The sequence below is a fragment of the Manduca sexta genome, chromosome 10, assembly GCF_014839805.1.
Source record: "Manduca sexta isolate Smith_Timp_Sample1 chromosome 10, JHU_Msex_v1.0, whole genome shotgun sequence".
Lineage (NCBI taxonomy): Eukaryota > Metazoa > Arthropoda > Insecta > Lepidoptera > Sphingidae > Manduca > Manduca sexta.
The window spans coordinates 37,404-64,649 of NC_051124.1; the positions used below are offsets into that span (position 1 = coordinate 37,404).

General features: G+C 37.9%; 3 protein-coding genes and 1 long non-coding RNA gene across 6 annotated transcripts; 2 read left to right on the top strand and 2 right to left on the bottom strand.

The window, feature by feature from the left end:
- Window positions 1-1,084: 1,084 nt before the first annotated feature.
- Window positions 1,085-15,237, bottom strand: LOC115446219 (protein transport protein Sec31A; the record flags this gene model as incomplete). Of its 3 annotated transcripts, none has more annotated exon segments than XM_037437075.1 (23): window positions 1,085-1,309; window positions 2,248-2,660; window positions 2,826-3,008; window positions 3,300-3,387; window positions 3,713-3,868; window positions 4,186-4,367; window positions 4,545-4,742; window positions 5,005-5,115; window positions 5,684-5,768; window positions 6,048-6,104; window positions 6,620-6,711; window positions 7,007-7,119; window positions 7,297-7,397; window positions 7,552-7,626; window positions 8,019-8,177; window positions 8,628-8,777; window positions 9,331-9,475; window positions 9,958-10,074; window positions 10,551-10,633; window positions 11,022-11,191; window positions 11,984-12,120; window positions 14,745-14,965; window positions 15,156-15,237. In XM_037437075.1, coding segments are annotated over 22 exon segments (3,243 nt in total), but the record flags the coding sequence as incomplete, so codon positions are not given.
- Window positions 15,238-15,478: 241 nt separating this feature from the next.
- LOC115446224 (vicilin-like seed storage protein At2g18540) lies at window positions 15,479-21,872 on the top strand. Its single transcript, XM_037437289.1, has 10 exons — window positions 15,479-15,802; window positions 15,873-16,041; window positions 16,409-16,584; window positions 17,198-17,401; window positions 17,778-17,898; window positions 18,297-18,467; window positions 18,929-19,049; window positions 20,631-20,774; window positions 21,206-21,305; window positions 21,806-21,872. Exons 2-8 carry the CDS (start codon window positions 15,886-15,888, stop codon window positions 20,768-20,770), a joined length of 1,089 nt encoding a protein of 362 aa, XP_037293186.1. The 5' UTR covers window positions 15,479-15,802; window positions 15,873-15,885; the 3' UTR covers window positions 20,771-20,774; window positions 21,206-21,305; window positions 21,806-21,872.
- LOC119188925 lies at window positions 20,989-23,638 on the top strand. Its single transcript, XM_037437173.1, has 6 exons — window positions 20,989-21,020; window positions 21,206-21,277; window positions 21,806-21,983; window positions 22,361-22,543; window positions 22,823-22,939; window positions 23,396-23,638. Exons 1-6 carry the CDS (start codon window positions 20,989-20,991, stop codon window positions 23,471-23,473), a joined length of 660 nt encoding a protein of 219 aa, XP_037293070.1. The 3' UTR covers window positions 23,474-23,638.
- Window positions 23,639-24,404: 766 nt separating this feature from the next.
- LOC119188963 lies at window positions 24,405-26,893 on the bottom strand. The gene is made up of 3 exons (XR_005112180.1): window positions 26,767-26,893; window positions 26,560-26,620; window positions 24,405-26,293 (listed from the first exon to the last, which is right to left on the bottom strand). It is a non-coding gene; the product is annotated as an uncharacterized LOC119188963 (long non-coding RNA).
- Window positions 26,894-27,246: the final 353 nt, after the last annotated feature.

The following is a 27,246-nucleotide window of genomic DNA, read 5'->3' on the forward strand; positions in this document are numbered from 1 at the left end:
ACATTTTTAATGAAGTGTAATATGTGCAATATGGAATTTAAGCTATTTAAACGCTAAGAGATATACTGATAGTATGGACGTATATCGTGGAACTGTGAATGGAGCTATGATAACTGAAGTTGGTAGATCAAATTTAAACGAACAGTTAGCTTCCATAGATTTACCAATATTAACGCAAAATGTTTACATGAAATGTTACGACGAGTTAGCTAAATGATTGAAATTAGCTGCAGAGGACAGGATGCAAGAGGCCGCTAGGGAAGAAACTGATAAAGATGTTGCCTGTGGCGATGTAAAATACGGTATTCCCATACTTACAGTCAAAGCTGATTGCTGTTGGTCAAAAAAGTACAGAACCAACTATTTTGCTTCGTCGTGTGTCGCAAATATTATGCAAAACTATGGATATAAAACTGGTAAATTGTTATACATGGATGTACAATCGATCGATTGATGATCGATGTCACTGAGAAGCAATACCTATTAAAAAAAAACTATCCAAAAATATATAACCAACTTCCGAAAAAAGAAGTCTTTTATTTCTCACTTTTTAGTTATACACCTAGCTATGGAGTAATTATGTGGTCCATTATAAACATCGTAGCACAGTAATTTTCCTGATTTATTGTCTGATTACGGAGTTCTGGTGCCTATCTTTCGGCTTCATGATGAGCTCCACTTTGTTACAGGGTACTTTCTAAATGCAAATGCTTAAATTTTTAAGCATTTGCATTTAAAAGTGAAAATAACAATTTGTAAAATTGCCGTTAAAATTTGTTAAAAATGTTTATTTTTTATAATTACAAAATGATACATATAAACTATTTCATGATGAATTCTTATATATTTAATAATAGAATTCTTCATTTATCATAAATCATAAGCTACATTCCAATTAGATAATTAAAGCGAAAATATCAAAATTGGTTGGTCTGACTATAAAGATAGCCGACGCGCTAACTCTACGCACACAGCTATGCAACGGTTCTGTGTGAGTGAATTTTGCGAAGAATTACCTATAGTTGACTTCACGCGCGGCACGTTAACGCTCTTAATAACTAAAACATAAAACGAAACAACTCACATGCTGTTGGTACGCCGGCTGCATCGCAGGTGGGTACTGTTGATACTGCTGCTCCTGGTACTGCTGGCCGGGGTGCTGGCCGGGGTATTGTTGCCCAGGGTACTGTTGCGGTGGGTACTGTCCCGGGTACTGCGCGGGCGCAGGCGCGAGTGGTACGTGTTGCGGCTCCACGCCGAACAGGGGGTGAGTGATCGGCGCTTGAGAGGTGGGTGCTTCTTGTTTAGGCTGCAATTTACGATTATTTATAGTATACATTTATTTTTATTTTTATGTATACTGTTGTATGTAATGAGTACCTCGCCTAATGGTAAGTCAGGCGCTCGGCATTACGACATTAAAAGATAAGGGTCATAATACAATGTCATTTAAACCTCAGAAATAAACATTATGTTACACACCCAGGATCTTGTGTAAAGTATAAGTTTGAAATGACTACGAATCGCTCAAGCTTTTTATTTATCACAAAGGATGGTAGTCAGTCTTATATGAAGATATTAAATGATAACAGATCTTAATTTTTTAGCACACACTTATCTTATTTTCAACAATGTTTGTTATAACCAAAATACAACAAAAATCAAACAAATTGAAAACAACAAACGCCAAACAAAAGAATGAAACAACTGTTTTAATACAATAAACTAAATGAACATAAAAAATTAACTTAAAAGTATAGTTATCGAAAAAATACATCAGAATTCTTCACTTTATGCCAACTCTCACTCAAAGTCAAGTTTGTATTTAAAAAGTATAACCAACTCGATAAACTCGGCATATCACTACAACACTCGTCACACTAAAACATCGATAAAAACTATCGTCAAGTCGATCACGTCGACCATGTACCTCACTCGACTGCCGCCTGTGGCGTATCACATTGGCCCATTTGCGGGTACCCGCGTGGAGGGCCGACATTTCCTCGGTACCTAGGTACTGGATCTGTATATTGATCAATGCGCAATTTTGGGTACCTTTGTGGCTGTGTAATTTTACAAATAATATGTTGGGTATAAATAAATAGATTATTTAAATAAATAGGTATAAAGTAATAATAATATTATAACATAAAACATCTACAAAGAAAAACACCGTGATCTAAACTTAAAATCGAAAAAAAATCTCCAATAATGTCGTTAATTTGAGAAATCAATAAAATACCTTACCTTAGGCTTAGACGTGACCATCGGTGGGTCGTTCCATCCAGCGGGGGCCGGCTTCGAGTGCGGCGGGGGTTCAACCGCCTGCTGGGCCCCGTAATACCCTCCGTTCACTGCTGGATTCATGGGTGCCGGATTTAACGGGGCGGGATTTAACGGATTCATCGGATTTAACGGCGCAGGGTTTAATGGGTTCATTGGATTTAACTGCGGAGGATTCAGGTTCATAGAGTTGACCGGGTTGATCGGTGCGAAGGTGTTAGGAACGCCCGGGATACTCGCGCTGCTGTACTGGTCAGGTAAGGGGCTGTTGAAGCCGCCGTATGGCTGTGTTTGGTTGTTATAGCTGTACTGGTTGTACATAGGCGCCGCTGCCACTGAAGGATCCACTTTGTATTTAGAACGGCTGGGCAGACCACCTGGAATGAATGAAACTTGATGTTGCTGCTCTGAATGAACAATTAACTCATATTTTTAAGACTAATAATTTTTTAATCTCACGTGTGGTTCAGATCAAGCAAAGTTGGAAAATGATCCAACAAGTTTTAAGGCTATTGTTGGCAACTACAGAATTAGTTACTCACCATGTGGCCCGACGCTGGCCGGCCTCGCTGGCTGTTGTGGCGGTTGCGGTAGCTGCGGTTGCAGTGGCTGTAACGGCTGTGTTGGCGGTGGTTGCGGTTGCTGTTGGTGCGGCTGGTATTGACGCTGCTGGTACGGCACGCCCGGAACTGAACCTTGCTGCCACGCTGGCTGTTCGAATGGGGCTGCTGGAGGAATTCAAGTAGTGTCAATTGGTCCAGCTCATAATAGAAACAAAATTCATGTGAATAACTGAGTAAACCTATCACTTTACTGTCAACTAATAAGCGGCTGCCAGAAGTCCCATGAGGACTTCAATGGACGTGAAATAAAGTGTATTTCATATACCTCAGACAATTGATCGGTTAAAAGGAACATATACTATAATAAGGAGGTTTTCCCTTAGATATGTGTATTCATAAACATGGTCGTTAGTTTTGTCCGAGAGGCGGGTGAGTAGAGTAGGTAGGTGTAACCTGTGGTGCTGAAGGGGTTGTGTTCGTGCAGCGGCGCGCGCGAGTGCGAGCTCACGGAGCGCGCGCGGGGCTGCGCCGGCGCCGCCACCTGCCGACGACATGCAGGTATTACACGGATTTACTTTTATTTATTACAAACAACGAACTTAAAGGTCACATAAATATTTAACTCAATATATATATGAAGTTTATTATTCCAATACATAGTTTTTTTTTTAAATATTTATTTAAGGAGCTTGGTCGTTATTTCGCGACTATGACGCTTACATAGTTTATTCGATTGATAGTGTTTATCCATATATATATTTTTTATGATCTCACTATGGCTGATGTTAATCATATTTTCCTATAATTGGCAACGAACAATATGACTCGAAATATATTGATGAGATATGATGAGTAATGTAACCGACCTGTCGTGTTGTCTGTTTCATGGCGAGCGCGCCCTCGAGCCTGTCCCGGAGCGGGTGCGCGGGCAAGTCTGCTAGCGCCAGTAGCGCGCTGTGCAGACAGCCCTGCGCCGCGAGACGACTTGCGTATTCACACACCGCCGGGTCGCCGCCATCCGACTGTTATAGATATATACTTTAATAGTATGTATATTTGTATGGTGTATGATGATGTTTATATCCTGCCTGTGTATTTTTATATATATTATGTTAAATTAACCTTTTACATGATGATTCGATATAATTTTAACTGTTAACAATATGGAAAGATTAATTTGATTTGAATGGTACTAATATCTTGTAGAATTTATGTTGCCTCTGTAAAAAAAAATTATAGAGCAAGTTATGCTCATGTTTTTCCTTATTCTTGGATCTTCTTTATAAATGATAGTTTGCATTATATTGTGTAAATGCTGTCTTAGTTTCTGTGTGTGTACCTGCAGCGCGCGTCCCCTGAGCGCGGCAGCTCTCCGCAGCAGCAGTGCCAGCGCAGCTCGTTGTCCGCGCCCCATCCCCCCTCTCGCCGCCCGCGTGGGGCTGGCCCCACACACGTAGCACAGCGTCGCCGCCGCAGAGAGGGCAGGGTCCGACTCCTGCGACAACTTGTCGCCCAACATCTCTGCACAAACATTACGATTAATTCACTTTACATGTTTAGATAGTAGAGTATCATTCTCATATTTAACTACGTTGAATCCACTAAATATCGGTGTATAGAGAACTGATTGTTTATCGAACACAATTCCAAACTTCAAACTGACCAAAAAGCCTACATCATCGCCTTATAAAAACTAACCACAATAATGTTCCAGTGTCTCCGCATCACAGTGCGTGAGCAGGGTGGCGAGCGTGTCCTTCCAGCAGGCCGGCGCGGCGGACTGCACGAGCTGGTCCCAGCGCGACTGCAGCAGACTGCCCGCCAGCAGCGACACCGGGTCACCGCTGGTGGCGTTGAGGTGGTACTTCTGGACTTTGTATACTAAATCTTGGCTACCTACAAAGTAAAAACAATATAGTGACAAATTTTACCGCTTTAGGCCATGTTTTATATTTATGGTGATCAAAATGTAAATAGTGAAGTCTGCTACTCGCCAGAGGGAGTCGACAGACAGTGAAAGACTTCATGAGAAAATTAATGAGGCGACAACCTCTGAAATCACATAAAATAAATTTTATAATGGTGTTGAAATTTATTGCTATTCAACTATGAAGTCATCATACTCGAAAAAATAATAGCACATTTATAATGTAGTTACCGAGCGAGGCGACAATCATGGCGTCGGAGACACGTCCCGCGTCGAGGCACAGCTCCACCGCCTCCTCCAGGTTGCCGCACACCAGCGCGCGACAGATCAGGCTCGTCATGTCTGCACAAACAGTACCAACATTAACATTTGTCACTGAACATATGCCTTTACTTCTGGGCCTTATATATATATGGACCACACTACAGGTGGCTCGGAGAGAATGCCCATGGTGTTAGTGCGCCTGCAAACCTTGTGTACAAATTCCATTAAATAAATAGAATGCAATGTATGCATGTGTATAATCTCTAAATAATAATAATAATCATAATATCAGCCCTGTATTATATACTTGCCCACTGCTCAGCACGAGCCTCCTCTACTACTGAGAGGGATTAGGCCTTAGTCCACCACGCTGGCCTAGTGCGGATTGGTAGACTTCACACACCTTCGAAATTCCTATAGAGAACTTCTCAGATGTGCAGGTTTCCTCACGATGTTTTCCTTCACCGTTATAGCGAACAATAAATTCACAAAGAATAATCACAACTTTTTTATAAATGAAACTTTGCTATTGGTCTTCGGTGGCATTTACAGTGTCTACAGACATGTTAAAGCTTTTTGATAATCGTATGGACCATTACAATTTCCTTTAATCAATGTGTTGAAATAAAAAGAACTATAGACGCACCTTCCCCGTTGGGTATCGCCACGTTATTGGCTGAAGACGTGATTTCGATGTTTGCTAGCTTCCTCTCGATCAGTGTGTGCGCGTCCTGAAAAAGAAATCATAACTATAGCCTAAGGAGCGAATCGCTTTTCCCCAGAAACTAATTATGAATTTCTAAAACAGAATGAACAAGAAATAACTAGAAACTAAGTCACCATATATCATATTAGAATATTTACACAACCAAAAAATGTAATTTAAAAAAAAATATTTTGTAAAAATTTTCAATATATTTTTGTTTGTATATTTACTACATGGTGTTCACAAAAAATATCTTCTGACAAATGACAGCTGTCACACTGACAGCGCCACCTGACAAACTCACCGACAGGTCCGTGCTGGTGTCCGTGGACAGCTCGGCCTCCGTCTCCGTGGACTCGCCCTGCGTCGTGAGGGTCAAGCGAGGCGTTAGTGACAAACGTGGTGCGTATAGCGAGTTAGTGGCGGGTTAGTACACAACACCGGCGGACAGTAAGAGACAACGTATTATATAATATGTTGAAGTATAAAAATGAGTTTAAATATATAAAGTAGAAAAACACACACAGATAATATAAGCAGTCTGAAGTTACCATAAATTAATTAATATTTCTTAGCACACTGTATAACACAGACTACGCATAGCCGTTATGAATACAGGGTGTTCAATAATCGAAATTATTAACCAAATTTAAATGACACTGATGTTAAAATGTTGGACTCTGTTTAAAGAATGCAATATCACCACACCACCACCACAGCATGTACCACCCCTCAATATCCCACTTTAGCACATTTCAACACAAGAATAAAATTATAGCACCACATTGCCTAGTGCTAGTTTTTCCTACAATTGCATTAACATTTGTTTACAATAGGTTAAAAATTTTGCACAAGGCACCCTGTTTGCTTACTCACCCTGCTAAGAGCTGCGAGGTCTGGCTGTTGTCCATCGCCGGCGTTAACTGCTGCACTCTTGAACTTCGATGGGATTTCATCTTGTTTGAATCCTGTAACAAAATGTTTTTTAGTTCAATAGATTATTTAAGGACATAGCAAATTCACTCCACTGCATGTGATGGTTAGTGTAGTGGCGTCATGACAGGCTATTGTCGCTAGTCGACAGAACTATGCCAGCATGTTCAAAAACGTATATACGCGCAAATCCTCGACACCCACGTACTGGTGCATAGTAGATTATAATAATTCTAGCCCAATGTTATATAATGTCCCACTGCTGGGATAAGTCATGAGGGCGTATGCCTCTTCTCATATTCGTAAAAATTATGATAATAAATATCTCACCCAATAAATTGAGCACCTCAGTACGGAATGTTGGCAAGAAATTGGCTCTCAGGAAGAACCACACGTATCGTTCGTTTTGGTCCATCGCCGCGTCTCCCTTCTGCCGGCAGTATCTGCAAGTAAACGGATTTTGAACGGAGCTCAGTAAAGAATTTACGGATGAAAACTTCTCTCGTTTGTGGACTGTGTTAATTTGAGGTGGAATAACAAGAATATAAATATATTTCAATTATTTTATGTCCGTTATCCGGTTCGAAGGACCACAACTAGTAAATAGTGTAGGCACTCACTCTGCGAGTTTCTCCGTGGAGCCTGCTTCCTGACTGATACTCGAACCCAACACGGAATCCAATTCAGCCGCCTGCTCCACGATCTCTGGCTCGCTTACTACCTAAAAGACAAGACAAAGTATCTGTATTTTTTTTGGGAAGTTAAAACAGGCTGAATTCATTTCAATGCAGTATAAAATTTTATTGTAAGCGAAAATCGATACAAACAAAATTCTACATAAATAATGTCTGTTACACTTAGTAATAAATATTTACCTGGCTAATGTAGACAAGTTTCTGTGGGCCGGCTTCTTGCGGACATTTCTCGAATGTCAACAATTTACCGCCGAACTGCAACAAAAAACAAAATCATAAAAATTATATGGATAGAATGAATATCTTAACAAGGCAACCTGTTTTTGCCGCATTATCATGATCGCACTCAATAAGTTGGAGTTGTGATTTAAATATCATTACGTTTACAATACTCTCAAAAAGAATGTGGGTCATAAGAATATTTATCTAAATACACAAAAAATTCACTTCTTGTTTTTCAGGGATTCGCTCGCGTTAGAAAACTATTGGAATATAGACATAAATCCTGTGCAACCAAACTTCACGCTATGGTCTGTCAAAATTATTTCTTCCTTATACCTGTCTTTTACATTATAACTAGCAATTATTACAAATAGTATTTTATTTATTACAACAAAAACAGTAACCAGAACACCATGTATACTCACTGCAAACTTAGCGGCAGAGGGTCGTTTGAGCCACGCGGGCGGCGTGGGCGGCTGGTGGTGGGCGGCGGCGGGGGCGGGGGCGCGCGCCACGGCGGGCAGCTGGCTGAACGACGCCGCGCCGCCGAACGACTCCACTATGCTGCTCGTCGCCGCCGGACTCTGCGGGAGATGCAGACAACGTGAATAAACATGAATATACATCAAAGTAATCTACTAATAGCTTGCTTAGGTTTTCAAGCTAATGAAGGCTACAAAGTTTGAAACTATTTTAAGAAATCAATATTTGAGTTTTGAGAAAATCATCTACAATGTATATGTAATGTGTTTGTGTATATAATCAGAAACCAAGCCTAAATTACATTTTGTCAACTTTAAATGGATATACAGTCAACCACAAATGTAGCTGAACAAATTCAAAACTTCAAATAAATATACACTTTCGCGATCTTAGCAATATTTATTTTTACTATCTATATAATCTATTAAAGTTAACATGAGCTATTTTTGTGGCTGACTGTAGTGGCTGTAACTCTGACTAACTTGATATGTATAGACTTAATACTACATTATGATAACATAATGAAAATGATAATATAATGAAACACTGACGACATCAGGCCTGGCGCCGCCGAGCAGGCAGTGCACGGCCACGTGCTGGTCGAACGACGCCGCCGACAGCAGGTTCGGGTCCCGCGGGCACCACGACACCTCGAACACCCACTGCTGCTGCTCGCTGATCTCCGACAGGATCTCACCGCCCTGCAAACAATATAATACGCTGTCAAATATACAGAATGTTTCAATAATTATTTTTCTTTTTTGGTTCATTAGTGTACAATAAATCTTGCCTATACATAACCCTTTACTAATAAACGTTAAGGTGGTAGCTCAAGGTCCATTTTCATACATTTTGTTTCGGCTTTAATCTGGGTAACTAAACAAGTATTGGCAAGTAAAGAATTTAAATTCACGTCTAGTTAGTAATTAGAAGTTAAAATTTCGTCATATTAAATTTTAAAGGCCGAAATATCCATGATTATTAATTATTTTTACGTTTTTCTTTCAACTGCGAGAACTAATCACTAACTAGACGTGAATTTAAATTCTTTACTTGCCAATACTTGTTTAGTTACCCAGATTAAAGCCGAAACAAAATGTATGAAAATGGACCTTGAGCTACCACCTTAATTATATTCAAAAAGAATGTCAGTGACAAGAGTCACATGGCATAAGTGACAAATCTCTCTCTGTCTCGCTCTATAAGTTACACCACTCAAGCAATTATTTGTTATGGTTGCTTATATATTCTCACCGGTTTAGTGTTATTAGGGTTCCAGCACAGCACTCTGCCGTCCTTCCCACCAGAGAGCAGCATGTCAGGGTCCTGTCTACACCACGAGACAGCCATCACGCCTTTGTTGTGACCTTCCAGCGTGGCCAATGGTGACGCTGCCAACCTAGAAATTGTATAGTGCTAGCTAAGTAAGGGGCCGTTCAAGTATTACGTAACGCTATTTGGGAGGAGGGGGGGTCTTGTACAACGTTACGATATGTTACAGGGGCGGGAGGGAGTTTTCGTACAAAGTGTTATGTAACATTGTTTTTTTTTTATTTTAAAACAATAACAAAGGTATTTAAAAAATCTTCAAAAATTGCATGACGTAATACTTGAACGGCCCCTAAGTTGATTTCAGCGATAGCGTAAAAAAAATTGCATTATATGCTGGCGTTGGCGAAGACGTTTTTAACAAAAAAAAAAATATACGATGTTATAAAATATCCCTAAAGAAACATTTTATTTGGCAAAGTTACTTTGATCAATCAACCTCATCATTAAATCAGTCTAACCTGTAATCTACATAATATTTGTTACCTACTATGTGTTCTGTCCAAAATTATATGCAAGATTTGTGAAAATTTTAACTTGTAGAGTACTCACCTCAAATCCCATAGTTGTATGACGGGCACTTGATCGTCCTCCGAGGCGATGCACAGCTGCGTCGCGACTGACGGGTGCCACGCCAGCGCGCGCCATCTCGTGCGGGACTGCGAGTCACTGGGGAGCGAGAAGTTTTCATTAGCAGCTACTGAATTTAATTAATTTAATTTACTCTCAATATCATGTGCCAGCCTTTATCCTCGAAGATGTAGACAAGTATAATAACTGTTGTTTTCAATAAAACATACCAATATTTTTTTTTGGATCCATCGCAAATATTTACCACTCAACAAAAAAAAATTATTAGTTCAATACAAAGGACTTCTTTGGTTCATTCTCGGGATCGAATCGAAGATTAAAAATGTGGTTGTTTTTTTTTTAAAACAGCCGTTAATAAACACTCCATTCAACGAATTTTCTAATGTTCCCATTATGGTGGGTATGTGATGGACTTTTGGCTTACAGGTACAAAATTCAATGTCTAAAAATTTTTGTTTGTAATTTAATTATTGAATTTTAATTACCAATAGATGTTTTTCTTAATTTACACGGCCACAAGACTAATGAGCCAATAAAAACTTGATATTTAATACCTTAATTTCATAATAGGTTCATTCTTCCTCAGATCCCACACGACGCATCTCGTCGCAAATGTGGAGCCCAGTATGTGTTGTACCTACAACAAAAACGTTTCAGGTAATTTCATCAAGAACTGAGTAGAGTATTATATTCTCTAACTTCGATACATATACTTACAATTCAAACATATACTGGTACACCTGACTTCACTCGCATTTAATAGTCCTTATCAGTATAAAACAGTAGCAAAATTCATCTAATAAAAAATCCCTAACTACCAAAGAAAATCGCGTAAAAATTGTACCAGCTGATTAGGTGATTAAATTCTAACAGACCTGTCGTAAGTACTTAAAAATGAATTATATGCCAGTTTTAACTAGTTGGTTGTAAGAACTTTATCTTTGTTTTAAATGCTTGTTGAAATGGAAATATCTTTTTAACTTCTATTACAAATAATATCCACTCTGAATCTCGATCCGTCTGACCTGTTGGTTCCACGCGAGCCCCTGCACATGGTCGTACGGCTGGTTCCTGGTACCAGGCGCCATCGGCTGGCTAGTGTTGTTTAAGTCCCAGATGTAAATCTCGCTGTCGGACGCGCCTGACGCGAGCAAGTTCTTCTGGTACGGGTTGATATCCAGCGCTGACACATGTCCTGGAAATATGAAAATAACATTAGCCCCATTCTTCAGTTCAGTAAAAGCATCCCTAATTTTAGTTTATCATATTAGATTATAGAATAGTTGGCTTTGTTGGTAAATAGAACATATCGACACTAAGTTTCATACATAATTAAAATCAGGACATTTTTCCATGCTTTTTTAATCTAGCTAAAATTTTTCGAAAAAAATCTTGCATACGTCAACCAGCCTGTCTACCATCTATATTTACATAAAAAGCTGTCTGATCAAAATATTTTTTTTAAAGATTGTAAATACATGATAGACAGTTTGAGAAGTAATACCAATAGTCATGCAACAGCAATATGGTGACCATCTATTGAACATACACTGACTGATTATATTAATTTAGATGAGTGACATTTTGTCCAACACTTAACATAATATGATGTATTTTTGGTAAACACAAGCATACAAGTTAACTTATAATAAAACTTTAACCTAATTAAACATTGGACAACTGATAACATTTCCATTATCAATGGACAGTGGAGAACATCATTCAGTATGTTATTTCATACTAGGTAATAAGCAGTCAGTAATCAGTATCACATATCTTTTATATTTAAAAACAGTCCAATAAAATGCAATAAATGATATTTGTATTTTTGCCTGTGACTTATAAGGAACCCCAAAAATTGTTAAATAGATTTGAATAAAATTTATTACATGAATAGACTGTGTCCTGTATTAACATATAGTATGGCATATGGGGCATTTGTTCCATAAAAGGCTTATTTCATAAATGGTACTAAAGTATTATTTACCATTATGTTTAGTGCTGCTGCCAAGCAGGCAATCGCTGGCATTGTTGAGCAGTTTGTCAGCGCTGTAGAACTGTAGCAGTCCCCCGTCACATCCACCCACAATCACTCCCGCTCCAGACCACACCAGCTTTTGAAATCTACAATAAAGTAATTCTACTGCTTAATATTCTGGTAATAATGCACCAGTCTCTAATGCTCAATAGTATAGTTGAAAAAGGATTTGTATATCAGAACAAATGTCCACAGGTTCTAAACTCAAGGCTCACACCTATGACTTTTCAAAGCTAAATGTGTATTGTTTATGAAATATTATTTGTTTTATGAAGGAAAACATCATGAAGTAACCTATATACTTGAGAATTCTTCAAAAGAATTTAAAATGTATGTAAAATCTGCCCGCAGTAGGCCAGCATGGTAGGCTAAGACCAAAGCCCTATCTATAATAAAGAAGGCCCATGATCAGCAATGTGCAATATATAATACTGAGATGATATTATTTATCTATACTATTATATAAAGCTGAAGAGTTTGTTTGTTTGTTTGTTTGTTTGAACGCGCTAATCTCAGGAACTACCGATCCGAACTGAAAAATTCTTTTTGCGTTGGATAGCCCTTTGTTCGTGGAGTGCTATAGGCTATATATCATCACGCTATACCCAATAGGAGCGGAGCAGTAATGCCTAATCTCAGGAACTACCGGTCCGAACTGAAAAATTCTTTTTGCGTTGGATAGCCCTTTGTTCGTGGAGTGCTATAGGCTATATATCATCACGCTATACCCTATAGGAGCGGAGCAGTAATGGTTAATCTCAGGAACTACCGGTCCAGACTGAAAAATTCTTTTGCGTTGGATAGCCTTTTATTCGTGGAGTGCTATAGGCTATATATCATCACGCTATACCCAATAGGAGCAGAGCAGTAATGGCTAATCTCAGGAAGTACCGGTTCGAACTGAAAAAATATTTTTGTGTTGGATAGCCCTTTGTTCCTGGAGTGCTATAGGTTATATATCGTCAGGCTATGACCAATAGGAGCGGAGCAGTAATGAAACATGATGCAAAAACGGGGACAATTTATTAGTTTTGAGAGCTTCTGTTGCGTGCGCTGCGTAAACGGTTAAAGTTATGCAACAATAATGTATGACGGGATTGTTCCTCTTAAAAAGTTCTACAAAATTATATCATAAAACATAGTCCCCCGCTGCATCGGTCTGCCCGAACGTGTTAAACTCAAAAACTACCCAACGTATTAGGATAAAATTTGGTATGGAGACAGTTTGAGACCCTGGGAAGAACATAGGCTCCCGGGAAAATATATAGCGTGACTTTTATAACGGAAAACTTTAGCCCGACAAACTTTATAAAGCGGGCGGAGCCGCGGGCAAAAGCTAGTAAATTATATTATGAACCATCATGTAATGCTAATCTATATTATTGTGGCACAATTTGCAAGCATTCAGAGTTTGTACAATACATCCCAGAAATAGGAGGTATCCATCACATGTCCTTCACCGTCGGCTGAGGTGGGTGGGAGAAAGTTAGGCGGAAACTAATGAGCAGGCACGTAACGCGAAACGATCCATTAGATGTATTACTGTGTGCCTAGCGGACTGGGTCGCGTGTGACGAGCGACGGCGTGTGAGAATATGTAACATTTATAGTAAAGAGATAATATTTGAAACCATAATATGTTAATCTGTATATACAAAAATGAATCCCTATTTCCCTCGGTCACGCCATCACGCGTAAACGACTGGACCAATTTCACTATGTTTTTTTGTTGTTTTTGTTATTGTCAGGAGGAGGTTCTTATGAAAGAAAAAAATCAAAAAATTGCGCGGGAAATTAGACAATTTAAGAAAACTTGACAATATAAATTTTACATAACTGTCAGTGGTTTGAAATAACTGTCAGCGATCGACAATGCGCGCGTGCATACATATAACAGTTAAGACAGGAAAACATCTGTCGGGTCAGCTAGTTATTATAATATTGATGCAAATATGTGCCAGTCCAAAAACGAATGCTGTCCATTGTAAGACACTTACACAAGATGTACTGATTACTTCATAGGAAATAAGAGGCAAACTTCCAATAGTGTGAAGCACTATGAACAATACAAAACACTTGCTTAATTACTTTCATGACTGACTGGGTGTGCAACATGCACCCATTATCATATAAGGCATCCAATATTTGCCATAGGTATTCCAAATCTATACAAATAATAAAAATATAAGACCCTTTGGCAAAAATTTATTATGTTTCACCCGTGATTGTACTACCAATAGATCAATGTTGTGATCTTAGCATCTTTGTTTAACTATATATACTGCAATGTGCCAACTAGAAACATTTGAAGTAGAATATTAAGAAGTTGCTAATATGTTAATTAGTTAAATACATAGTAACTAAGAATTGTATTTATTAGGCTTCACAAAACTAGTCATCACTAATTCATTTTAACACATATAGATTGGGTTAATCAATACTATTAACAATTTGCTTTTAAATTTTACATTCCTGTTCTACCTCTTGTATAATTTATGAATGCACTCTTTATTAGTAAAAAATATCATAAAATTTGTCTTTAATACAGTTATAACATATTATGAAAATATTAAACTATAACATGAATGCCATAATTTAATTATTTGTACCTTCTGTCTGCTTGGTATTGAAAAGTATAACCAATTTGACCCCATTTTTATCCCCACCATGGTAACTAACATAAACAATAAATAAGAATAAGAAATGCTCACTTATGTTGAGTTTGTAATGAAGATTTCAACTCCAAATCTACTCCAGGGTCTTCCAAATTCAAACTGTACAGTTCTAAATGCGAACTGGAACTAAACGACGCGTCGACTTGCTGCGCCGCCGAGCCGGCCGCCAGCGTTATGGGATAGTGCTCCGCCGGCGACCAGCACACGTTCACCGTCCTCTTCAACTCTTTTATCCTCATCTTCACGACACTATCTCACTAAAACAACACACTAAATCACTGAAAAACTTGATGTATTTGCAAAATTATGTCACAATTTTGGAACGCTTCCCACAAATTACATTTGTATTTCTCTAGCAATAGGGCGTTTGTAAGAGATAAAGAAAGGACTGAAATTGTATTTTATACAGAAACTAGCAGTATTTCAATAAAATAATATAAAATTTACCATAAAAACACCAACTTGGCAGTTCCAACGTGGCTGACGTAAATATATCCGATTTGACAGCTGCGGATGCGTTCCAAATCCCACATAATCAAGCGACACGTCATACAATAATACAAATATTACGTATTCTTTTCTTATTTGTAGTTTTATATCAAAAAAGGTGCAATTAAATGAACTTTTTTTAGAACAATAATATTATAATGGACTTCATTAGGAGTCACAAAAAAGCCAAACTCGTATTTCTATATTTTATTTCTATGTTACTTACCAATTTTAAAATAGTGGTTTTTGAAACCATCACATGATCTGTTGATTTTATAGCGATGAAAGACCGTTCAATGTTGAAGCACTAAAATTAGAATAACAATTTAGTCGAAACATGTTTATTTTGTCCCCATGACAACACAAACACCACTATATTTGTTCGTCGCATTAAACACGTATTTTACTTATATATCTTAATGCTTAGTTTTCTTCGTATCAAAATGTAAAAGTCAGTACTTACTTACGTAAAAAGCTCTAAATAAAATACTGGCACAAATGCTTTAGGAATTCTTCTGGCACAATAAAAAATATCATAGAATGACATAAACCAACGAATTTATGTCAGAAAACAAAGACAAATAAACTAAAGTTGTTTTATAACGGTAAGATTTTGCTAAAATTTGTCTATTGGAATTATTTAATGAGAATAAACGCATTGCTAAATATTCACAGGAACATATTCATAATGCCCATTGTGATGAGTAAGGATGAATGGGCACGCATCACCAGATGGACTGACACGAACCGGGAAGACCCCGAGGTGGTTCGCCGACGCGAGTACGTCAGATACCTGGACGCTACCAGCAAGGAAATGACTAAACACTGGCCAAATTCTGTGGAGGTGCTTAGTTCATAGTCTGTCTTAAAATGATAGATGTTTTAAGCAAATTCTTCATCATAGTATCTACTAAGTAAATAATTTGATTCTGGTCTAGCGGTAGGGTAAAATATCGTCTTCCTTGGATCCTGGATTCATATAATTATTGTCGGGCAATATTTTTTGCCAGTTTCAAGTAAAACATTAGTTCCTTAGTTTGTTTCTCTAAACAATCGTTTTCAGGCACATAGCCAAACTTTAAAAACATAAATCTGCCAAAACTTTAGTCACGAATGCCAATATTTTACTGTTATGAAAATGAACCTACTTATTTATAAATAAAGACACAAAGACAAAAATAAAACAATCCATTCGTGTTGTTTCATATCAGAACGTAAACAAACGCAACGAGGAGTTGCGCCGCGAGAGGATCGCGGAGGCCGATGAGGCTAATACTCGGTTCTACAAACGCTACGTGAAGCAGCAGAGGGAGCAGCAGCAACGGCTGATGCACAGCGCCAGAGACATCGTGTTTAAGAACAAGGACGCGCCTAAAATGTTACTCGGGTAGGCAATAACCACAGGAGGATCTAAAGATCAGTTCTACTAGCCTTATATCAATCATGGAGAGATAAGATGTGAAGAAGATAACGCTAGCAACGTTGGTTCTAAGTCGCGCCCAAACTTTTGCTCTGAGGGGCATGGTAATCCTGAAATCGTTTAGAGAATTTGTTTTATAGCGGCACGGCGAAATTTCCCCATTGCACCTGATGGTAAGTGGCGTGGGGTCCAGTAGAATGTCGACTACTAACTAGAGATGATTACCTCTCGACAGTCGATACAATTATGCCGGCCTATTGGAATCGGATTACAGACTGATCCCGGAACGCGACACACTTACGTGAGCCACTACGACGGGTTTTAACACCTTGTGTACGGTGGTCGCTATCCGGACGAATATAAAATATATCCTACCACCAGCCAGTTTTACTGTGTCCATGGCACTAACAATTTTTAAACAGATAAGTACCTGTAACATAAAAAAAATATGCTTAAATTTATTAGTGGCAAAAAAAATACTGGAAGTAAATTACCCCATAATTTAATTTGCTCAGCTGCTATAAATGCTTTATACTAATTAATTATAACTGAATCTATCTTATTGGTAAATATCCCGCAGTGCCGTTATAGAAACAGTGATACAGAAAGAGCGCATGGAACAGCTCAAATTCCTGGAAGAACAGAGGCGTCTGCAAGCAGAACAGAAGAGAAGAGACGACGACGACATAATCCAGAAAGCTAACGAATGGAACCAACTGATGGCAGATCGAAAGCAGAAACGATTTGAAGTCAACAAGGGACATCAGAAGGAGATAGTCGATCAGTGAGAATAATCTTATATTCCTTCTATCAGCCAGCTTTAATAAACGATCTCAATCCAAACTTCAATCCGATTTCGAGAATAAACCAATCAAAATAAATCGTTTGTAAGCATGTCATGATAACTTTGTTGTGATCGCTCCATTTTCGCGATATACAGAAAAAGCGTTTGGGTTCGTTTATTGAAAATGGTGGTATAAATTAACTGAGTTCTTATATCACTTCTTCTTAATATTATTAATTCGAAAGTTTATGGACATATTGGGACGTTATGTCTAACGTAAGTAAAAGTAGATTTAGATGAAATTTGATTATGACCATGTACTGAATCAATTAAAAGTATCTATGTGTGGGAGTTATTTAAAAGTATCTATCGACAGGGCCAATGAGATCGCCGAGCGAAACAGAATTGAGTACGAGACGGAACTGAATCTGCAGAAGATCGACAACATCAAAGCAAACGAACAGATGGAGGCTATTAAAGAGTTTGAAACTAATTTTGTGAGTACTTCTAACTTAGTATCGAGGAATTTCAAAAATATACAACCATAAAATTCAACATTGTAATTTTGAAATCATTCGGTACCTAATGATATTATGTTTACGCGAAAGTTAGACATTAAAATTTAATATTTATTGGACCACCAACATCTAAAATTTAAAAAGTTGTATATATGTAAAATGTAGGTAGATATTGTAACTTTGACTTTACGGATGAACAACACCTCAGTCCCCCCCGTGACCATGAAGGCTGCAAAGTCTTCGAAACGTCGGGAGAAGACTAAAATTTAAAAAACCGCGGTAAAATCCGAAAAGTAGTTTAATTTCAATGTCTAACGTTCGCGTAAACATAAGAAATCATTATATTTTGTAATATTAAAAATATCTTTCCATTGCAGAAAGCAGCAGAAAAGGCCCGCATCTGGTCCGACATGGAGAGGTCTAAGGAGGAGAGCGAGCAGCGGCGCAAGGAGCAAGAGGCCCGCGACCGCATGGACGACCGCCTGATGAACGTGCTGCTCAGGTCCAAGGCCAGGATTGATAGGAGACGGAAGCAGACCGAGATTGACGTATGTTCTTTTGGTTTTTATATTACAGCTTTTCATGTTCTATAGGTTAATTGCTAAATATCTAAATGAAAAAAGCTGCGGCACTGATGAGATATCGGCAATCGATGATGGTCTTAATGTTATGAAATACGATTACAAAATATCTGTGTTGGTTTTAAATGTTGTGGTTTTGCACGTATTGCATTAAAAAAAACACTTCAAGTTTAACAAATACCTGGCGGCCGTTATTGATAATGAATAAAATAAAACTGATTTTAGCTTCCATTCGAACTCAAGAATAAGTCAATTCAAATAAGTTATTTGTAAGCGTATGAAAAAACCCTATGTACTGTTTGGTGCATTTTCACTATAGATCGGGATATTTTATGAAAACGGCGCTTAGGTATTGAAGATCCTTACACATGCCATTATCTATCTTTCCAAAACGAGTAAAGTAAGGATTATTACCAATATTCCCACAGTTGAAGAACGAGAAACTGCGTGTGCTAGAGAAGATCAGTCAGAAATTGGATCTGGAGACGCGGCGCGCGAGGAGAAGGAACAGGCCATACTGCAGAAGGCTATTGAAGAGAAAGAAGCTATGTGAGTGAGGTTCATTTAATACTACATGTTGCTAATACCTTTGCCTGCATGAAAACCCATTCCTGTTTCAAAAGTCCATAAAGCATCATAAACTCCAGCGCCCTCTATTTAAATAAAAATATATTTCGCATGAGAGCAAATTACCGAAATAAAAAGTAAACTTATATATATTAATCCAGGACTAGGTCTACCCCTTTGCCGAAATTAATCCAAATCCAATAATTTTCAGAAACTTTCGCAGTTTATAATATTAGGAAGATACAAGTGTATACCTAGCCTAGAGAAAAGGTAGCTTGTTTTATGTAACCTTTACGCTTATCATGCCTAGCACCGCTAATTAACTTCTACCAAGGACGTCGCCAGCCGATGGCCTAGGAGGGGGGCAAGTTTATATAGAGAATGAGAAAAGTATGAATTGTAGGTAAACTCGAGAGCACATGTTCCTCCACCACTCCCGCTCTCCCGCTTTAACAATCACATAGAGCAGAGCGTAATTGAGCGTACGGAATTTTAGTAATAGAATTTTATAGTTAGGAAATTCATTCTAGTGAATTCATTCTAGTTTCGATGTACGGAATGATCGATCAAGCAAAGTCAAGTCAAAGACTTAGGACTTTGATTGCTTTACATTTGGCAATGTTTTAGAATCTCTAGGAGGGGGGGGGGGTGCCCCCCCTGCCCCACCCCCTTCCCTCTCCTTGGCGACGCTCTTGACTTCTATCATAAATCTGCGATAACTTGTAGTATGATTTACAACGGGGCAGCTCATAATAAACTTTAATAGATAATTCCTGTGTCGCAACACTTAAAAGTGTAAAATGTCTAGAGCCATAACGTAGCAGAACGAAAATATTGTCTCACATTATAGGCCGGTGGTGTGCCGAATGTGTCATGAGAATTAAACATTAAAATGTATTTGCTGTATGGTATGGTATTGCGGTCTTCCTTTCCTCTTAGAAATTTTAAATTGTCTGTTACTGCCTCCTTATTTTGCTCACCACGAACTATAATATCTTAACACATATCTATAATATTGAAATGAAAATGGTTACTAAGAGAGAAGTAGAGGTTTTGCAAAATAAATAGGTAAGTATATATACGAATTAAGCTGAAGGATCGATCAAAGTTTTAGGCATCGAGTTCCCCGAAGCATAAAATGTAACAGATGCAAATAAGTCGCCTAACTTTGCTGTCCTTGTTCGGCTAGTCATAACACCGATGACATCATACCGGGACACTTCTAATGCTCATTTGATGTATTCTAACATGTGAATTGCTTACATCACTTTATAAGTATAAATGTAGTCAAATAAGTACAATGTTGTTGACGTCGTAGATTTCTGCAAACATAACCTGCAAAAATGTTAATATTATGTTCATTACTATATCCATTTCTTGAGCATGAGGAATACAAGTAAAAACAACTACTCATAAAGAATTATTGTAGGTCCTCGTTGCCGATATCACCTCGAGCAATCTTTAATACTTTATTTCTGTAAAGAAACAATTTTGATAGACCAATGACCATTTCTCATTACCATGATAGTATGAAATGCAACGTGATACTTAATTCTATTCCAGTAACGAAGCTCGCAGACAAGCAGATATACGCAAGCAGGAGGCGTTCAAGCAGCAGCGCGTCGCGGACCGACAGCAGTTCCTGCGGGATGAGGAGCAGCGGCTCAGGGAATTCAACACCATGCGCCAGTGGGAGATCATGAACAGGTGCGGAATACAATTTTTTATTTTTTTTTATTGCAGATGAATGATAAGGCGAACAAGCCGCTTGCCTAGTGGTAAACGATACGACCCATCATAAACAATAGTGCATAGGTACAGAACTTTGTATCGCCAAGACACATGATGTTGAGTCTTACAATGCCAAGTAATAACACTAGCTACAATGTCCTTCAAACTACAATAAAACTGTGCACGCAAAATGGTTCTTGGTGGTAGAAAGAGATTGCGATTGTACCTACCCAGATGGCCCCTCGAATATAAGAGACCAGACACCTACCCCCAAATTCCCTAATATGTCTGACTATTCTCATTGACGGTAATAAAAAAAAACATCATCTTCAACTTCTGCATGTTCAGGCTTTTGCAACGTTTTGATTTCACATTTTCAAAACATAAGCGTATTTTTTTTATTTTAGGTTCAAGAATGCAGAGATTCATAATGAGTTCAAAGAAAAACTTCGTCTACAGAAGGAGAGGAAAATTAATGAGTACAAAGAGGATATACTGAAACTATGGGTAAGGAACGCAATTATGCACCGAATATCCTAAAAAAAATTACTTTATATATAGAAACTCAGCAAAAACTATTTGTGCTTCCTTAATCACCTCATGTCACTTTTATTTCTTAAGCTAGGTTTAGCAAGCGATTGTTACCATGTAGGTAAAAGATCAAGGCAAGCTGACTGCAAGTTTTGATGCTTGACTTGTTGCGAGTCGCTTGTGTATAGTATTACTTATAATATTGCCATTGAAATTCATGTGCGATATCAGTGGCAAAGGGTGAAATTTTTTGAAAGAGAATCATTACTAATTATCGGTAATAATATACATAAATACGGTTTGCAAATCGTTCTAATAATAATCAGACATTACATTAATTACGAAAAAGAGAGCCGGCAGGATTCAGGTTATATGGACCCTACGCAGTTCTGTGCTAATAATGCTAATGCTAATCTAAATTTCCTTTTATGATATCGTTCCTTGTTGAGTCTAAACTATAAGCGTTGTTGGTACAGAAAGAGCGTTCAGACCGCGAGGCGCAGGAGCGCGCCGACACGCGCTACTTCTACGGGGAGCTCGCCGGAATGGAAACTAAGAGACGCCGACAACAAGCTGCTCACACACGCCAACAAGTTGCTCGAGGAGGCTGCCAAACATGGCCGCCCGGACTTTGCCTTGCATAAGGCTATTGACGTAAGAACTATGTTCTTTAGTGCTGTATAAGAAAATCAAGTAGATCATCACCAGCCGAAGTCCACTGCTGAATATAGACCTCCCCTAAAAATTTTCAGACCGATCTGCTAGCGGAGGCTCGCACACATAGAGATCTTTATCTGGTCGGCTACATGCCTTCCAATAACACTGAAATTAGGAGCTTGATTATCAGGAGATTGTAAAAAAACGACCATCAGATCGATTACCAAAATTCCAGTGGCCTAATAGGTATCTACCACATCTAGTGTTCGTCATAATTTTACCCTTTCCTACAGCTAACTCCTGGTCAACATCAATGCTGGATTGTTTTTTCATTCCCCATCGACCACTGAACAAAGCCACGTTTTGCTCCGCAGCGTTACTGCAAGCTGTACCGCCTGTACCCGATGCCGGCGCTGCCCGCGTCGCTGCAGGAGCACCACCCGCACTACGCGCCGTGGGACGGCTCCGCGCCCGACCCCTGGTACGAGGACCCGCCGCCGCCGGGGCAGGACGCTGCAGACACGGGGGCCAAGAGGGACGGCATGCAGGACGAGAAGGTAAAACATAGAACGTACATTCTGGTGCAGTAAATTAAAAGTAATGTGCGTGCATTAGCTTGTCTAACTATTGTGACATTGTAAATGAAAGGCCTGAAGAAAACAATTACAGAAGATGTATTTGACAATTAATGGCAAAAAAGTAAGCCCGAAGTTATTTATTTGTTACAAGTGAAAGGCTGGTGGGTAGTTATATTAGAGCTTCTTTACACTCACAATATATTCGATTCAACGAAGTACAATATAGAAAATATCAACTTATACTTACGACTCTACTAGCCGGCGTCGTCAAAGCCAGAGTCGAAGAAACCTAGCAAGGAGAGCAAGCCAGAAGAGAACGTGGCCGCATACAAGCGAATCGGACCTGCGAACGGATTGCAGCGACGCAACGCACAGGTTCGTATCCAATAACCAATTATATTTACCTACCTACTTACTACCAACTAGCTACATCTATATCTACCTACATTTATACATATAATTTCTACTTTCCATCACTAGTCTCTAAAAATACCAATGTTTGTATAATTACTCGGTACTCTCCTTAAAGATACTTTTTAAGAGCTTACTATACCGAGAAAGGAATTGGTAAGTTATATCGACATAATTTAAAATATTGTAGTATATATGATATAATGGCCTAATTTATGTACGATCTAAATCCATATCTCCAGATCAATCCGATTGAACAGAACTGAATAGAGGTGGAGCGTTACGGTCTCATACCTTATTTTGGTAGGATCGATCTATAAATAACGATCAAGATCGTTTATTCGCAATGGTTGTTCTAGCGTTATTTGTTTCTGACAAAGGATAGGACTAGGTTATAATAGGACTACTTTTATTTTCCAGACGGATCTGTTGTTGCCGTCGATCGTGACAATCCCATGCAAGACGGAGCAGTGCCGCTGTGACCTCAAACACAAATGAAACTGCGCTTTACAAAATATTTCTTTTTTAATCATTTATTCGTCAACTTTAGAATTTTTGTCTATTACAGAGAGCGTTACATGGCACTTGCATGTGTGTGACTAGAAAATAGTGGTTTTGTGTCAAAATGTTTGTGTAATAAAGCTCATCGGGTTTCAACTTAAATTTACATTTTTTACATCTAGCACTTAACTAAATTCTTTGGTCGTTGTGAGTGTAGATACGTACGATCCCGTGGGATTTACAACATTCAGATATCCTAAAATGACATACATTACTCTTTTACTTCATAATCAACAAAATATACATCGAATTTTCAAAGCAATGAACAAGTACCTTTGATAATATGGTGCAACTAACTATTGTGCGATTTTGTGCTCTATCACTCTGTACATAGCGACTGGAATCTGATAACACGGCATACGTAATACTATCCGTTTGCTTTGGCTTCATACGGTGTTTATTGTCTATGGTTTGTTGGAATAGACAACCCGCTGTTGTTGACTTGAGGTAGACACCTAATAAAATATACAAGTATTAACAGGTTTTTCCTGTGTACAATGTATCAATTTACTTCCAATTAGTTTCTAATAGCTAAATTGTTGAAGACACTAGAGACGAATCATCTCACCAAAATTGCTTTTATTATGTCGTCTTTACAAGTTACAACCTCACAACTGAAATTTAACAAGTAATACAACTACATCCATAAATACTTCATATAAAATATTAATCAACAGCGAGTTGCTTACAAAAATTAGGAAACTTATAACTCTTAAAATTTCACAAGACACATACATAAGTCACAAATGTTACGAGATACGCCGAATCAATTCAAAACACGTTGGAAAAGTACTTCTTCAATTTTATTGTTATAGAAAAATTCAGACCAAACAAAAAAGGTTTCGCAAGTTGTAACAGGTTTTTCGTATTTTGAATATTTTCGATGAATCTCATCAATTTACGGAACGTTCGAATGTATCGGTCGTGTCGAGGCTAGTCGTGATGTCGCTTACTCTTAACAATGTGCGTGAAATGGAACGTGATCTGACGACGGCAGATATTCTTACGTAAAATTTGTTACTATCGATATTAGAAACTTTATTAGTTACATTTAATATAACGACGCTGAATGAACAATAAATATTATAAATTGTAATAACAACCTATATCTATAACGGCAATATTTTTTAATCGGTATAAATTATTAAATTGGTACATAAAAGTTTGTTATATTATGACGTCACAGCACGTTCCGTTCCACGCATTCCAGACTTACACTAACTTGTACTTTCGTTATTTAACATATATAAAAAAGTAAAACTAATCTAGTATTATGCTAAACATGGCATGAATTTGCGCTGGCGTTCCCTACGCCTGTTATCCTAATATTTACAACTACTCTTTACAAATGTCCGTTTTAACATATTTCTGTTGTAGAAAAATACATTTTCTGAAACATTAAATACATAACTTTCTAATATATTACTATTTTTTTGTTTAAAAGAACTATTAATCAACATTTCAGAGGTGGTATAATTTAAAGCGAATTCTCAATCGAAAAATTATATCTAAAAATCTAAAACTAATCGTTCGAATGCTTCGTCATAACAATTTAATGTCAATAAATCTAAATATATACAAATGTGGGTGTCTAGTAAAACTTACATACATAACAAAATCTTTGACACCAAAATATTGAGTATACATTCGGCCACAATTAAATTTTTCATCACTTAAACAATAATAACAAAAAAATACTATAAATACATATTCAGTAGAGAGAAATTTGTAAGTTATAATTGTAACATATAAAAAAATAAAAAAGCACGCCCAATTGTTTATGCGTTTATCAATAAGAAATGTCAAATGAAAATTTCGTCAATATACTTTCGAAAAAATTACTTATATAATAGCCGAATGTATTACTCAATGAATTGTTCGAGTAAATTCTGAATTAGCGAAACATAAAGAGAAATAACAGTTTTTTTATTAAAAAGGCAAATTATAATAAGATATAGAAAAGAAAATATTTTCAATAGCCATAAAAATTCAGAACCAACTCGTAATTATTACATAAATTTACAACTATCAAAACAATTAGGCGGAGTTATAAAATGAATACGAACATGGAATTGTACATCTCCGGCTTAAATGAAAAAAAAAAAAAACTCTTAATAACTTCTAACAAATAAATTAAGTAACACCAGAATACAATCCGTTTGGCACTAGTCTAATACTTGAGATAACTTCTTACGGAAATGCATTGACAAAACAAATGCTGGTAGCGGTGTTTTCATACAAAAAAATTAACACTGAATGACATGAGCAAGATCTAAGGCGTTTAATAAGGCCACTTTGCTGAGTTATTATAGAAAAAAGTAAAAAAATCATCCACATTTTAGAACCTGCTTCTAAATATTTTCATGTTTCATTCTTTTTATTTTTGAAATTTGTATAATGAAGTATAAAAAAGTACATATTTCGAACTTTTACCATTTATGTACTTGACTTTTATTTCAGACTCGGTTATTATTCGACAAGCAATAGGTTTTGTAAATATCTATTTATATCGATAAAATTAAATCCCTTTTTGAAAACGTCAATTGAAGAATAGTAGTTTTGCATGAAAACACTAGCACGAAACTCCATCACGATGACTACATGTATCGATCGACTGTACAGCAGTGTAGAGCCCAGTCGTGCGCGTGCGCAGGTCAGGGCACGTCGCGCGAGTGCACGGCGCGCTGCAGACAGCGCCCCACCAACTCCAGCTTGCTGAGGTACGCGCCCGCCTCCGCGCCGCGCGGCGAACTGTGGCTGCAACGCAATCAAGTTATAGACATGTCGCCGGCTCATCACTACAACCTCCCGTGTCACCGCCCATCCTCTAACTACGCCCATGACTATATTCATGGTTCTCCTTTTATCTTTCAGAATTATTGAAATTATACTACCAGGTATATAAAGATGTGATATGTATAAAACTGAATTGGTGTAAAAAAAATAATGGTGAGCTAGCGAAATGTCGAAAAAAAATTCTGAAATTGAGATTTGATATTTGGACGTCCAAAACTTGGCCTTACCTCAATATGAACGGATCATCTCTCGGCGAGTTAGGATACGGTGACCGTCGGATAAAGTCCACTGTAAATAAATATGACAATTAGCAACAATTTAAACTACTTAGGTAATAATGCTATGTTATAATTTGTTTTTATGTAAGTCAATAGTGTAAGGCAATTGTTAGTTGGCAGTAGGGTATAATTATTTTTGAGTTTGAAATTACTCACAGTGCGGTGACCCCGGCGTGCCCATAGCGAGGTCTCTGCGTAGTGATTGTCGTGGCGCCGTGCTCACGTTCAATTTAGTCGGGGTTTGTAGTCCTTGACCTAGGTCCTGCTTGGTACTGTTGAGAAATTTCATTAAATAATTACTGAAATAAAAACTATTTAAACGGATTTTATCGCGGTTTTTTATATTATTATTTTCTCCCGACGTTTCGAAGACTTTGCAGCCTTCATGGTCACGGGGACTGAGGTGTTGTTCATCCGTCAAGTCAAAGTTACAATATCTACCTACATTTTCAAATATACAACTTTTAAAATTTTTATCTGTTGACGGCCCGATCTACGCAGAATGAGCTCACAGTGTCTTGAGGTCTGGCAGCCGGTCTTTGGGATCCGATTTAATTAAATGTAGAACAGGATCCCAGGCTTGTGCAAGCTTCCAACCATCTTCCCTATTGAAATTTGGGTGTTTTTAATTTCAAT